Genomic DNA, 14,537 nt, shown 5'->3' with positions numbered 1-14,537 from the left:
TTGTTTAAAAGACTTCCCCTTTCTCCATCAAACTATATTGCTTCTGATGAAAGCCAATCGACAATATACATATGGGTCTACTTCTGGACTCTCAAAGTGTTCCACTGATCTCTTTGTCTATCCTTGCACAAATAGCACACTATCTTAATTACTGTGGCTTTATAATAAGTCTTGAAATCTGGTAGTTAACATCCTACAAGCTTGTCCTTTTTCAAAATTGTTTTGGTTAATCTAGATCCTTTGCATTTCCTTGTAATTTTAGAACTAGCCTGTCAATTTCTATAGAAAATTCTGCTGGGATACTGACTGGGATTGTGTTGAATATACAGCTCAATTTAGAGAAAATTGACATATTTACAATATTGAGTCTTCCAATACATAACATGGTATATCTCTCCACTTACTAAAATCTTCTTTAATTTTTCTGAGCAATGTTTTAAGTTTTTAGTGTAGAGTTCCTACAGGCCTTTGGCTAAATTTGCTCATTTTTTTTATGCTTTAGTAAATGAAACTTTGAAATTTCAATTTCTAAATGTTTGCTGCTAGCATATAGAAGACATACAATTGATTTTTAAAATCACTGACCTTGTACCCTACAGTCTTGCTAAATTCACTATTATTTCTAGTAGTTTTTTGGTAGGTCCCTTAGGATTTTTCTAAGTCGACAATCATGTTATCATCTGTGAATAAAGGCAGTTTTACTTCTTTTCAATCTTTTTGCTTCTACTTTTGCCTTACTGCATTGGCTCAGGAATCTGGTACAATGTAGAACAAAAGTGGTGAGAGTGGACAACTTTGCCTTGTTCCCAATCTCAATGAGAAATATTCAAGGTATCACCGTTAAGAATGATGTTAGGGTTTATCTTTTTTGTTGATGCCCTTTATCAAACTGAGGAAGTTGCCTTCTATTCCTAGTGTGATGAGAGTTTTTTTTTTTTTACAAAGAATGACTTTTATCTTCTTAAAGTTAAAACAGATTTTAACCTATAAAAAGGGGCATGGCATGATTATGAATAACCATTATTTTGGATAATGGTGTGAATATCCCTTATTGTGGTATTATTCATGGTTAAGAGAGACAATGAATGGGAGTGAAAGAAAGAACAAGAGGAGAAAAGTCAAGGCAAAGCAAAACAAAACAACACGAATGTCCATTTTCTCACAGCTCTGTACTATGAGCTAAAGGTAAATCAGTAATCAATAAGGGCTTTAGTCTCCTTCTCTGTGTAAGGAAATTATCTTATGGCCAAACTATTTCACAAGCCTCTATGTAAAGACTGGAAATGCTGCCAAGGGTGATATAAAGTATGCACCTATTAACATCCTTGTCGATTTACTGTTTCAGTTTCATCTCAGCTCTAATGTCAGGCTCTTGCCGTAACATCCCTCCTTCACTGAGTGGGCCTCTAAAGCAGGAGTTCTTAATCGGGGGTATGGAATATTTTAGGTATATGCATTTTGAGTATACAAAGTTTTAAAATTTTCTTCAGATTCTTAATGAAGTCGGTGACTTAAAATGATTAATACTACTCTAAAAAGTATCTTCCATTCTACTAATGCATTTCTGCTAATTTGTGTAAGCAAGCTATTAAGAGATGTTAACCAGGTTTACAGAGTCTACATGTAATTCAGGCTCAGAGTCCTGATTTTCATATACTTGCCATGTCAGAGTTTCTAGAAGGCTAATTCCTACGTAGGGATATTACTGTATAAAATTTAAAATGCTAATTTTTCATATGCACATTTGATTACACGAACAAACCAAGTTTCTTAATAGAGGACCAAAGATGGCTGCCCCCCAAAGAAGGTGGGGGGAAATGCAAGCACCTTCCTAACGCCCTGCCTGTGTTCTAATCTAATGTGGAGAAGACTTGGAGAATTCACAATAACTAATCATTAGGGAAATACAAATCAAAACCACAGTGAGCTATCACCTCACATCCATTAGAATGGCTATTATTAAAAACAAAAACAGAAAATAACAAGTATAGGCAAAGATGTGGAAAAGTTGGAAGCCTCACATACTTTTGGTGGGAATGTAAAATGGTGCTGCCGCTATGGAAAACAGTGTGGCAGTTCCTCAAAAAGTTAACTAGAGAATTACCATATGATCCAGCAATCCCACTCCTGGGTATATATCCAAAAGAACTGAAAGCAGGGTCTCAAAGTGATATTTGTACACCCATGTTCATAGCAGCATTATTCACGATAGCCAAAAGGTGGAAGCAACCCAAAGATCCATTGACTGATGAATGGATAAACAAAATGTGGTATATACATACAACGGAATATTACTCAGTCTTAAAAACGACAGAAATTCTTACATATGCTACCATATGGATGAACCATGAGGACATTATGGTAACTGAAATAAGCCTGCCACAATAAGACAAATACTGTATGATTTCACTTATATGAGGTAATGAGAGTTAGTCAAACTCAGAAACAGAAAGTAAAATGGTAGCTGCCTGGGGCTAGGGAGGAAGAGGAAATGGGGAGTTGTTTAATAGGTATAGAGTTTCAGATTTGCAAAATGAAAAAGTTCTGGAGATTGGCTGCACAATACTGTGAATATACATAACATTACTGAACTGTACACTTAAAAACGTTCAAGATGGTAAATTTTATGTTATGTGTATTTTATCACCAAAACAAAAAAAAAAGGAAAGAAAAGAAAAGAAAGAAAAAAAGCATTTCTGATACATTGTACTTCTAACAATTGTGAGGTACAGTTAAGACCACTAAGAACTCATGACTTAGAAATCTAATCTCTGAGGTAACTCACTACTAAACCAGGAGTTCCCCAAATTATTAATAAGGTTGCACTCACTCTTTAGGAGCCCTAACAGTTGGCACTGATCGATGATTCTGTGCTCATGACATCAGCACATTTTGGAGAACTTAAGACCTTTACCCAACGCTGGGATTTTAGTACCCCCTGAACATTTGGATGAATGAGAGAGGATTGAAGATTGTGCCACATGATTTTAAAACTTGTGGACATTCTTTTGTAAAAGTGTGTAACAACAGTCCCTCCTCCCATTAACATTCCCTATAATAGCATAATAAAAGATCCTAACCTCCAATTCTTTTTCATCAAAGTACTGCAGCCACTGAAGGGGAACAACCTCATTAAATCCATCCAGGAAAGCTTTGGTCTGTTCTTGTACTCCTCGAGAAAAACGCCACTCTGTCATTAAACTGAAAATAAAGATGGTATTTAAAAATAGGTAATTTGTATGTGAGGTAAAAGGCTAAAAACACAGAGTACATCTTAACCATCATTAAAAAGGAAAGTGAAGAAAATCAGTATGCTGTATGAATCGTATAGAATTCAAGAGAACACAGTTTCACAACAGAAGTTGTGGTGAGCACTATTAAGAGTCAGTTAAAAAGGGAAAGTGAGATGGAATAGGAAATGAGCATTAGAGTGCTTAGGCAGGCGTGGCTCCAGGCTTGGTTTTGCTACTATCGAACAGAGCACCTCTGTCTCCTCATCTAGAAATGAAGAGGGTGCCAATGTTCTCTGATTTTTGATCGGAACAAAGGTAGGATGCATACAGCAGGTGGCAGTGGGAAAGTGAAGGTCATCACACATACTCTTATTTCAAGAACACTGGTACTGTTGAGAAGAACTTAAATGTATGTCAGAGGCAAGGGAACTGGGTTTTTTGTTGTTTTTTTTTTTACTACATTTGATTTTTGAGCGGTGTCAGAGCATGTTTATAAATTGAGAGGAAGACTGAGTAGAGAGAAAAATGATTAAAAAGGATAAGTGAAAGAGGGAATGAATGTGGAACATCTTCCCAGAGGCACAAACAAGGGATAAAGGTAAGGGTATAGATAGTTCTAACATGCTCTAGTACTTATAGAAATTAAGGTCAATCAGGTAATCACCTTACCCAATATATTCATCTTTATTCTCCTCCGTCACCAGGATATTGGAACCTCCCAACTTCAGGTCATGTGAAGTAACTTTTCCCAAAATCTCCATGTCAACAGAAAAGTACATTTCTAAGCCACATTCTTCAATGTTGTTGTCTCTGGGTGATATAAATATATACAACCACTAATTAACAAAATATGTAAAACTAATTTCAAGAAAATACCTTATTGAAAGATAAATCTTCAAACCTTATCCAGATAAGGGAGTTATAAAATTCAGTATCAATAGATTCTAAATCCTTAATAGTCAGTTTTTTACTTAGCATACGCTTGTAGAAGGGTAAAGAGAAACCAGTATCAATGAACTTTCCATGAAAAAGTGCCTGCCAAGAAAAACAAAAAATGTTATTTAAAAAATTACAGAGTAACAATTTTCTTATTCAGAGCACAATGATAACAGAGAAATCATGAGGCTTTACAGGCAAAGAAAGTAATAAGTAATCAGCATAAATCATGAAAACTAAAATATTATATAAAATGCTAAGTATGAAAAACAAATTTACAGAGTTAAAACAGCATCTCTTTAACTGAGGTCAAACACTTAGCTTACCATGTCCTATCAAAAACTGTAAAAGAGGATGATAATGGAGCTTTATCAAACCCCCACTCTTTCTAATATGTTTCATGAATTACATTAACCCCACTGGATGGAGAAATGAAGGCATCTCAGGGCCACCGTACATGCACCTGGAAAGACCCCACCCCCGCTTTCTTATCTCACAGTTGCCTAAGAGATCTTCAAGACTAACCCCGTGGTGCCTTCACTCCTATTCACAAGAGTCAACGCAGGAAGTCCCAGACCTGCAGTACCTTGTCTCTCACCACGATCTGCCCGTCCACTTTGATATCTGATTCCATGTCTCTCATCTCCCCAAACTCTCAAAACCACCTACTGTGTTTTGCCCTCTGAAGCTCATGATCCATCATATTAGCAAAATCCCCCACATCCTCCACTCATTCTTTGAAGATCCTTTAGCATCTTGTTGTAACACAAATCTGGCATTTTTCTGAGGACCCTGCTTCCTTTCAAATCTTCTCAGAGGGATGGCTGTTTCTCTCCTATCCTCCCTCATGTCACCAGGCCCAGGAGTGGGGTGTGTGTTGCTTCTCATTACTAATGTCACCTCCCTAACCTGCCCCAGCTTTCAATTTCAAGCCCATGCCACCCCACTGCCTTCGTGGCTCACCACCCCCAACCTCTTTGCCGCAGTCATCCTTAGGTCTCCGGGTTTCTCCCCTTTACTCCTTCAATGCTGTGTTTTTTGACATGACCACCATCATTCTGAAGATTTCAACATCTACACTGATGATTCTTTTACTACCTTGGAGTTATAGTCCTTTCCATGATCTTAGTGTCTAACTTAGCTAAACATTCTCAACACCATACCCTAGACACTGTGATTAGCGCTAGCTGCAATCCTGCATAAACTCAGTTCCAAACACCTAATTTTCCAGCTCACTGCCCTTAGTAATAACACCAGCAACGTTTGACTCCACTGGGATCTAAACAAATCAGGGAACCTGTTACCTTATCACTCTCTCTCTCTCAGCCCCCTTGTGAAGTTCTCTCTCCCCTTACTCAGTTTAGAGTCCACCTTCAATCATCAAAATTCCTCCCTTGTACCTTCAAATCCTGTCTCCCTGGTATAAAAATACATCAATACCTTTGTATTTCTGGCAAAATCCAAAGCCTAGCTAAATACAACTGTCCACCCACTCCACGCCTATGCCTGGGCAGTGGAACATGCCAGAAGTGTATATGCAACCATGCTGCCTGGTTCATGACCAACGCCCTCAGGTGGGAGCCCACTGCATTCACAGTCTCCCACTCTCCCAGATGACTACTTCATTCCTCAAGTACCTCCTCACTCTGAGCTAATGATCTTGCTTTCTATTTCACTGAGGAAACAGAGCCATTGTAAGAGAACTTTTGTGTGTTCCACCACATCTGCTCACTGATAGCGTCTGAATCTATGTACTCTTATTACAGAGAAGCTCTCTATTGCTTCTCTGTGCAACTAAACAGATCTCCTCCTTGCTCTCCTATTCAAGGTCATTGCTCCCATATTCCCTATCTCGCTGACATCCTCAAATTCTTTCTTCTCTTATCATCAACAGAGAAGATGTTTCATCCTCCTCCTATTCTTGGTTCCTTACGTACTTCTGGTTACTGCCCAACTTCTCTATAGTCCTTTATAGCAAGCTTGTTTAAAAAGATCTGCTTATATTTGTTGTCTCCACTTCTCCTTGCATTCTCTCTTCCTTTCACTCCCTCCAATCGTTCCTCTCCACTGCCCCTGAGTATCATTCACCTGGCCAAGTCAAAGGGTTACTTCTCAGACCTCAACTTGCTCAGCCTACCAGCATCGGACACAGTTGACCACTTCTTCCTTCTGGAAACACACTTCCTTCTTCCTCTGTCTTCTGGAAACCGTTATTTGATTCTCCTATCTCCTCCTCTGCCTCAGCTCTTTTGCTGGTTCCTTCTTATCTCCCCAGTTTACATGTCCTTAAACGTCTTCTCTGTCCACACTTACTCTTTAAATGGTCACACGCCTTACCTTGATATCCCCTCATGGCCAGCCTTGTATATCCAACTACCTATTCTACATCTCCACTTGAGTGTCTGCAGGCATCTTAAACAAACCGAATTCCAATTCTGGACTCCCTCCACCCCCCACATTTCCTCTGGCCACAACCCTGCTGTCCTGAGAAACGGCAACTGCAACCAGACAGCTTGGTGCCGTACTTGACTCTCCCTCACACCCTGCATCTAAATGGTCAGGAGACCCTGCTGGCTCTACCTGCAGAATATATCCAGAATCCAAAGCACGCCTCACTACCTCCACTGCTACACCATTCAAGTCCAAGCCACTACTGCCGCTCACCTGGGTTGCTGCAAGTGGTCTTCCTGCTCCTCCTCTTGCATTCCTCTGCCCTCAACTACAGTCTCTTTCTACACAGCAGGAAAGTCAGCTTAATAAAACCTAAGTCACATTATGTTACTTAGACTATGTCACTCCCTGCTCAAAATGCTTAAGGGAATTTCCCAAAGATTCCACACACTACCTCTCAACCTCATCTCCTACCACATTCTCTCTCAGATACTCTGCTCCAGCCATGACATTTTTCATTCACAAATGTACTTCCACCTAAGACCCATTTTTCTTGCTGTTCCCTATGCCTAGAATATTGTTCTCCAAAATATTTGCATGATTCAACCCCTTACTTTCTTCTTATTTCTGTTCATGTGTTACCCACCAGAGGCCTCCTCTAATCATATTAAATAAAAGAGCAACACTGCCTTTCCTTCAGTACCTACTTATTTATTCTTTGCCTCCCTCTAACAGAATTTAGATCCCTGAGAACAGGGACTGTGTCTTTTTTTCATGGTTTCATCCCTCTCATACTATGATACCACATAGTAGTAGGCACTCAAATATTTGCTAAGTGAATGAACAGACAATAAAGTGCAAATAAATAAATACAAACACTTCTCAAGAAGGCCATAGTCCCACAAGACCTTCTGCAAAGCTCTGAAAATTCCAAAAACATTAATCGAGTTCAATTACTATACAACTCAGATTTTCCTGTTATAGAAAAGTGGTCATACTATAATTAGGCTTAAATGAAAGGACTTTTAAAGACCAAGTGGCTATATCAATAATCTTCATATTCATAATCTTGATTTCACACAGGTACTCAAAAAATAAACTATATATTGATACTCCCTGGGCAAACTTCCTTGGTAAGAAAATTTGTGAACACATATAATCAAGGATAATGCGTATAATTTTTTATAAAGTCCTCTCTAAAATACTTTTGAAATAAGCAAAGTTTAAATAAATAAATAGGTAATGGAAAGTCAGGACTCACCATAGCAATAAAGCGACCAATGAAACAGAAGTATGAAAGATGGTCTGGATTAATGGTTGATGCTGGATTTATCTGCAGACAGTAGTTGTTCTTACCAGCATACTCAAACAAGCAATACATGGGGTTCAAAACTTCATGTGAAAGCAAGAAAAACCATTCTCTACAAGAAAATAGGTCAACATTATTTTTAGCACCCATACGTATGAATTTAAAAACAGATCTTAAATACATCCATCCATACATCATACCTCTGCTCAACAGCCTTTAACAACTCTGCTGTCCAATTCCTTAGCCCTCCATTTAAGTTTCTCTGCAATGTAGCCCTCCATTCCAAGTTACCTGCCAGTTCCTGAGTTGCCAAACTATAAACTTGGTGTTTCTGACATATAGCGTGCTTCTTCCTATGCCATATTTTTGTTTGTGTATGAATCCTCCACGTCAACTTAGCCTATGGGGATCCCACTTTCTCTTTCAAGTCCAGCTTAGATCAATTCCACTTTAGCAATTTTTTGAAGCAATTTTCAGTGTATTCAGTGTCTCAGTCACTGAATACTTTACTTTGTGGTAACAACCTCACAACAGTAGTCATTTTTCTGCACTTGACTGGCCCACTTGACCACTACATCCACGAGACTGTAAGCTCCTCAAAAACAAAAGCCATACCTCTATATATTTTTTATATCTTTAACTCTCATAGGCATCCTACAACCTATATGCAATAGGTTTTAATGAATATTTGCTGGTGATACTGAGAGACAGAGCACTGCTGCTATGGAACAGTTTACATTTTTTCTTGCCAATGCATTAAAAAAGGAACTAAAATTTTAAAAGATGAAATCTTTAAATGTGATAGGCATTCTCTAACTTATTACCACCTAGTTTGCCTCATTTTAAAAAGTCCAATATACAAAACCCAACTAAAGATTAATAATTTATATTACAAAATAAACTCAATTTGCAAAGACTCTCTTCAACAGCAATTTCTTCTAATGCAGGGTTCCAAACTCAAATGTCTACAGGTATCAGTAAGTGAGTACAAGGGGTTTCCTTCTCTGCATGGGCTGACATTCTCTACTTAGCCACAACCCCCTATTCCTCATTGTATCCCTGATAAAAGTTATCATCAGTCTTAAGGAAGAATTACTTCCAGGCATATAATCATAGTCATTAGACAACTTGGCAGTGGTGGGCAGGAAGTGAAAAAGGGTGTATGTTACCCTATAGGGGAAGAAGCTACTCTGATTCGGTCAACTGATGCCATGTGAGAAGTTGGGTATGTGATTTTAAAGATAAGCCAGAAATCTTGATTCACAGGCATAATCTAGTGATTTCCTTTAATGTCGTTAAGTAACGTAAAATAATTTAAAATCACAATGGGGGGCCATCACTGTGCAGGTTAGATCTGGCCTGGCAGCCTGTTTACAAATGTTTTTCCAAAACTTTTAAAACACAATCTTGGAGACTTACTGAAGGGTAGAGAAGGGAGTCTAAATCAACTGAGAAATGATAAACACCAATTTATAAAACGAAATCCAGTCCCAACATAAGTAGCTGAAGCAAGTCGACTTCGCACTGTAATGAGGCAGAAGTAAGACATGTACCCAGGGAAGAGGACTGAACAGATCTAGTGAGAATATGTTTAGACACAAAAACTAGAAATAGAATTCCCAGTTGTTGCAGATCACTTTTAGCAAACAACAGCCCAGAGAAAACTGAGTAAATTCAAAAAAAGAATGACTACCACATGGCATCTAACCTATACTCTAATGGTAAGAAAAAAGAAAAATTCTAACTAGCAAGAGGCAAAGAGTTCCCTTTCAACATATTCTTCCACACACTCTCAAATGAACTAAAGAGTTACAAGAGGTTGAAAAAATTATTAGACGACAAATGAACTAGCAGAGCCTAGAGAAGAAAACAGTAAAACCACTAACAATGAAAAATCACATTAGAAGCAGCAAAATGTAGGGCAGTACTGCAAACAGTGACATGAGGATAGGCTTCAGAAAAATCAAAACAAAATGAAAAAGCACAAAGATAAAAATGATCAGAGAAAAGATGACAGACATATAAGACTGACAAAGGAGATTCCACATACCCATGATTGATGTTCCTGAAGAAAAATGGAACAAATGGAACAGAAAAAATATTCAAAGACATAATAGAAGAAAATTTCCCTTAAATTAAGGAAGATCTTAATATGTTTCTAAAAAAAGATATAAAACAATCAACAATGAAATTAATGAACTTCAAAGAAAAGGCCTATGTGGGCACCCAGAGGAAAAAGCTTCCTACAAGGTGCTGGCCTCCCACTTCACAGCGCTTACATTCAATACTAGAAGACAGGAAAACAATGTCTACAGAGTACTGGAGGAACTAGTGTTGTGTGAGAAACTTACATCTAGTGAAGTTGTTGTTTAAATACAAAAGCAACAGAAAACACGTTCTCAAGCATGCAAAACTACAGGAATATGTCACCCTTGTGAACTCCTGACTAAATCAAAACCAATACATGAATCAAAATAAAGAATTTGGGAATAAGAAAATCACGGTGTGGAGTAACTGACTACATACATTATATGCATTAAAACCATCAAAATATAAAATAAAACCCAAACAGTTAAGGTAAAAAAGGGTTCAGATAAGGATGTGACTGTTATAAAGCCAGACACTGTAAAAATAATACTGTATTTCATTTCTAAGATGTACCTTTCTTTTTAATGTCTGAACATTTCTGAAATTGAGACAAATCCCAATAGATGTGATATGAATATCCATTGTGACAGGTAGTTTCTTTTCAGAAAAAACTTAATAATGTTTTAGATAGAAAATATGTTAATACAACCAGCTCTGATAATCCCACATATATACCTCCACCAGTTGTACCTAGTCCCACAACTCTTTTTAAAAGCCAGCTGTGCTAAAATTGTGATTATGTAATTCTGTACACCTGTGAAATATGAGTTCAAAAAGAGAGTTGTTTCTATGAAAAGCAAGTTTAATTCTTTGGAAATATTTAATGAAAGTGTTTTACTAAAAAATAAATTGCTGTCAAATTAGGTTTGGGCAAAGCAATTGAGGGGAAAAAATTAAATAAAAAGGATTGCCCATTCTTATTGCTTCACAAGTGCCTGTTAACAATATACTTAGTGAATGTGGAAAACTTTATTCTCAAAAGGACTCAGACTGGATTAAAAACACAAACATAAAACCAGCATAAACTGATACAATAGCAAAGAATAAGAAACAACCTTATGGATGCTGATCCAATAATTATGCTATCTCCAGACAATGGAGTATTGTGCAACCATTAGTATTAGCTCTATATATGATACAGAAAGAGGTCCATGATATAAAAAAATAACAAAATCAGGCTGCTATATTGTGCATATTGTATGATCAATTCTGTTTTAAAAAACAGCAAGTATGTACGATATCACACATATATTCAAACTTATATACAGTTGACCCTTGAAAAACATGCTTTTGAACTTTGCAGGTCCCCTTTTATGTGGATTGTTTTCAATAAACATGGTACCTATATTTTCATTTTACAAATCTTTAAGTGTGGGGAAATGTCTGTGTTCAATTAGAGATAACAGTGTGTGGAATCAAAAGAACTAGGGTTCAAGTCCAGATTCTATCCAAACTCCTTCAGCTTCCTGCCCTTGGGTGAGTCACTTATCAATTACTTTGTTTTGTTTTGTTTTTAATTGAAATATAGTTGATTTACAATATTGTGTTAGTTTAAGGTGTACAGCGAAGTGATTCAGTTATATTTTTTTCAGACTATATTCCATTACAGGTTTGTACAAGATACTGAATATAATTTCCTGTGCTATACAGTAAATCCTTGTTGCTTATCTATTTTATGTATAGTAGTTTGTATCTATTAATCCTATACTCCTTTGTTTCTGAAGCAGAGACAGCAGTATGCAGATTTTTGACAATGTAGGGGTCAGCATCCCTAACCCCCATGTTTTCAAGGGTCAACCTAATAGGCAGAGAAAATGTACTGGATAACCAACATAATAATAATAATGGTTACTGCTAGACTTATGTGAATATTTCAATTTTTGTTTTTAAAAATAATTTTGGATTGCTGTTGAAAAAATGTATCATTTCAAGAATATACCCACTGCATACAATGGAGATACACTTATTTCAAAGCAGATATGGTTTTTATTTTACCTTGCTAGACCACCATAATCAAGTCCTTCTTCTCCTCTAAATATTACATATAATCGCCTCCTCAAGTCATAGGGTTTTAATGCCATAATCTAATTAAAAACAAAAACAAGGATATTTAATCACTCACGTATAACACAAGTTTCCTCCAAAACAATTTTATTTTAATTTCATCTGTATTTTCAAAAATTACACATTTCCTTACCTTATACAACAATGCTTTTAACTCAAGAGATAACTGGTTTGTTCCACAAACTAGCAAAGATGTATCTTACTCCCCTAAGCTTTCTCTGATACACTTTCATAAATCTCTTTCCCGTCTTCTGGTATTAAATGGTAGTCCTACTTTGGGTTAGTAGCAGAGAGGAACAGTTTGACACAGAAAAGTTTTTAAGGTTAGAAAATATTCCCTCCTCTGTCACTCTCCAAATTTTACCAGAATCTTGTAAAAGGTGACTTGGAAGTTTTTTTGGCTAGCAACACTTACTGAGAAGCAAAAGTTATTAGAGGTCCTGCTTATACCACACATTCCATTTCTCAGTAGGAAAGGAACTCAGCTATTGTGAAGAATTATTTATAAGATTATAAATTTAAGCATAAAAAAGTATATCTTAAAATAGTATCTATACCAAATTTTTATAATCCTTAAAGGCTTATACTAAAGTTACTAGTAAATAGGCTTTAATTCTGGATAAAAATGAATTACTTTCCAAAGCCAAGACTGGTCTGGGTTGGGGCACAGCTCACCTGTGCAGGCCTCCACTTCACTGGAAGTCATTGGCTCAGTCTTGCACAGCACGATTCTCCCCAGGCCAGGGGACAAAGCAAAGTAAAATCTACCATGAATTTAGATGTGCACTTACTTACTAAAACAAAGTTCACACAGAGCTTGGGCCTAGCTAAGAATTTATCAACTCAAACCAAAAGAAGTTTTGATAATAAACAGCTATATTAGTATCTTGTCCAAACTCCAACAGTTATTAAAATGAAGCTAAGGTTTGAACATCACTGACTTGAGAGAGTTGTTATTCCATTTTGGCTTGTATACATAAAAGTCCCATGTACCTGTACACAAAGGGAATTTTAGTTCATCATCTTAAATGGAGTGCTCCAACAAGGTCTGAGATCATGACGCTTAAACAGAAACCGAGAGGAGGTAAGAATTAACACTAGGATTATTAGAGGAACATTTAAATGGAATACAGTACCTATACCAATCTAATTTTAAATAGTTTAGTAGCATTATCATGTCTTTTTTGTTTGAGTTAACAAAGTCTTAGAAAAGTAAATAAGTGTCAAAATGTGTCAACTTGTTCCAGAAGCTCTTTAAGCTTTCTTTTAGTAATCTAATTCACGGCAGGATGATTTTGTCTCTCAGCCTAGGTACTGTGTCTGCAAAATGGAGATAACAACAGGAGCCATCTCAAAGGGACGTTGTGAGGATGAAGTAAATGAAATGATAACTCTAAGGTGCCCGTGCTAAGCATATGGCAGTCACTCAATGCACGATGGGGTTTATTATGACTATTATTGTAATGGGCACTCGGTAAGTGGTAGTCATTGTTACAGCTGTGTTCTGAATGGTTTAACATTTCTAAGCCCTAACTCCCTTTAGATATACAGAATACAGTGACTCAAGTTGTACAGTCTCTCTCAGTATCCGAGGTACATTGGTTCCAGGACACCCCCACAGGTACCAAAATCTAAGGATGCCCAACCTATGCATATCTTCCCATGTATTTTAAATCGTCTCTAAATTACTTATAATACCTAATACAATATAAACACTACATGAATACAGGCATGCCTTGGAGATATTACAGGTTTGGTTCTAGACCACTGCAATAAAGAGAATATCAAAATAACTCAATCTACACGAATTTGTTGGCTTCCCAGTGCATATAAAAGTCATGTTTACACTGTATTATAGTCTATTAACTGTGCAATAGCATTTTGTCTAAAAAGACAACGTACATACCTTAATTCAAAAATTCTTTATTATTAAAAAAATGCTATCATCTGAGCAAGTCATAATCTTTTGGCAATAGTAAATCAAAGATCACTGATCACAGACCACCATAACAAATTAATAGTAATGAAAAAGTTTGGAATATTTCAAGAAATTATGAAAATGTGACACAGAGACACCAAGTGAGCAAATGCTGTTGGAAAAATGGTGCCAAGAGACCTGCTCAACACAAGGCTGTCATATACCTTCAATCTGTAAAAAAACACAGTACCTGCAAAGCGAAATAAACTAAAGCACAATAAAGCAAGGTATGCCTGAATTTGCTGGCTGCAGAAAGTTCAAATTTTGCCTTTCGAAACTTTCTGGAGTCCCCCTTCCAAGCCACCCTGGAATATTTTCTATCCACTGTTGGCTGAATCCATGGATGCTGTACCTGCCGATACAGAGGGCTGACTGTACAATTTTATTCTGATAACATCTTTCTTACCTGTTGAAAGGAATCTTCGAACAATGTCTGCCGGGACACATTGATCTTTACATGACTGGGTAGTGCATTAGA

At 36.9% G+C, this 14,537-nt stretch overlaps 1 protein-coding gene across 3 annotated transcripts in view; it reads right to left on the bottom strand.

Annotated features, from left to right (window-relative positions):
- The window catches only part of WWP1 (WW domain containing E3 ubiquitin protein ligase 1), a 113,640-nt gene that overhangs the window by 12,474 nt on the left and 86,629 nt on the right, over positions 1-14,537 (bottom strand). For all 3 annotated transcript variants that reach the window (XM_060287439.2, XM_030839247.3, XM_070044000.1), the window contains 6 exons: positions 14,466-14,537; positions 12,013-12,101; positions 7,822-7,981; positions 4,135-4,268; positions 3,903-4,043; positions 3,081-3,201 (listed from right to left, as the gene is read on the bottom strand). In XM_060287439.2, the coding sequence (XP_060143422.1) occupies positions 3,081-3,201; positions 3,903-4,043; positions 4,135-4,268; positions 7,822-7,981; positions 12,013-12,101; positions 14,466-14,537 (717 nt within the window). The remainder of the gene's footprint in view (positions 1-3,080; positions 3,202-3,902; positions 4,044-4,134; positions 4,269-7,821; positions 7,982-12,012; positions 12,102-14,465) is intronic.

This window comes from Globicephala melas, chromosome 17, assembly GCF_963455315.2.
Source record: "Globicephala melas chromosome 17, mGloMel1.2, whole genome shotgun sequence".
In the NCBI taxonomy this organism is placed as follows: domain Eukaryota; kingdom Metazoa; phylum Chordata; class Mammalia; order Artiodactyla; family Delphinidae; genus Globicephala; species Globicephala melas.
This window is presented reverse-complemented; position numbering and strand designations above follow the sequence as displayed.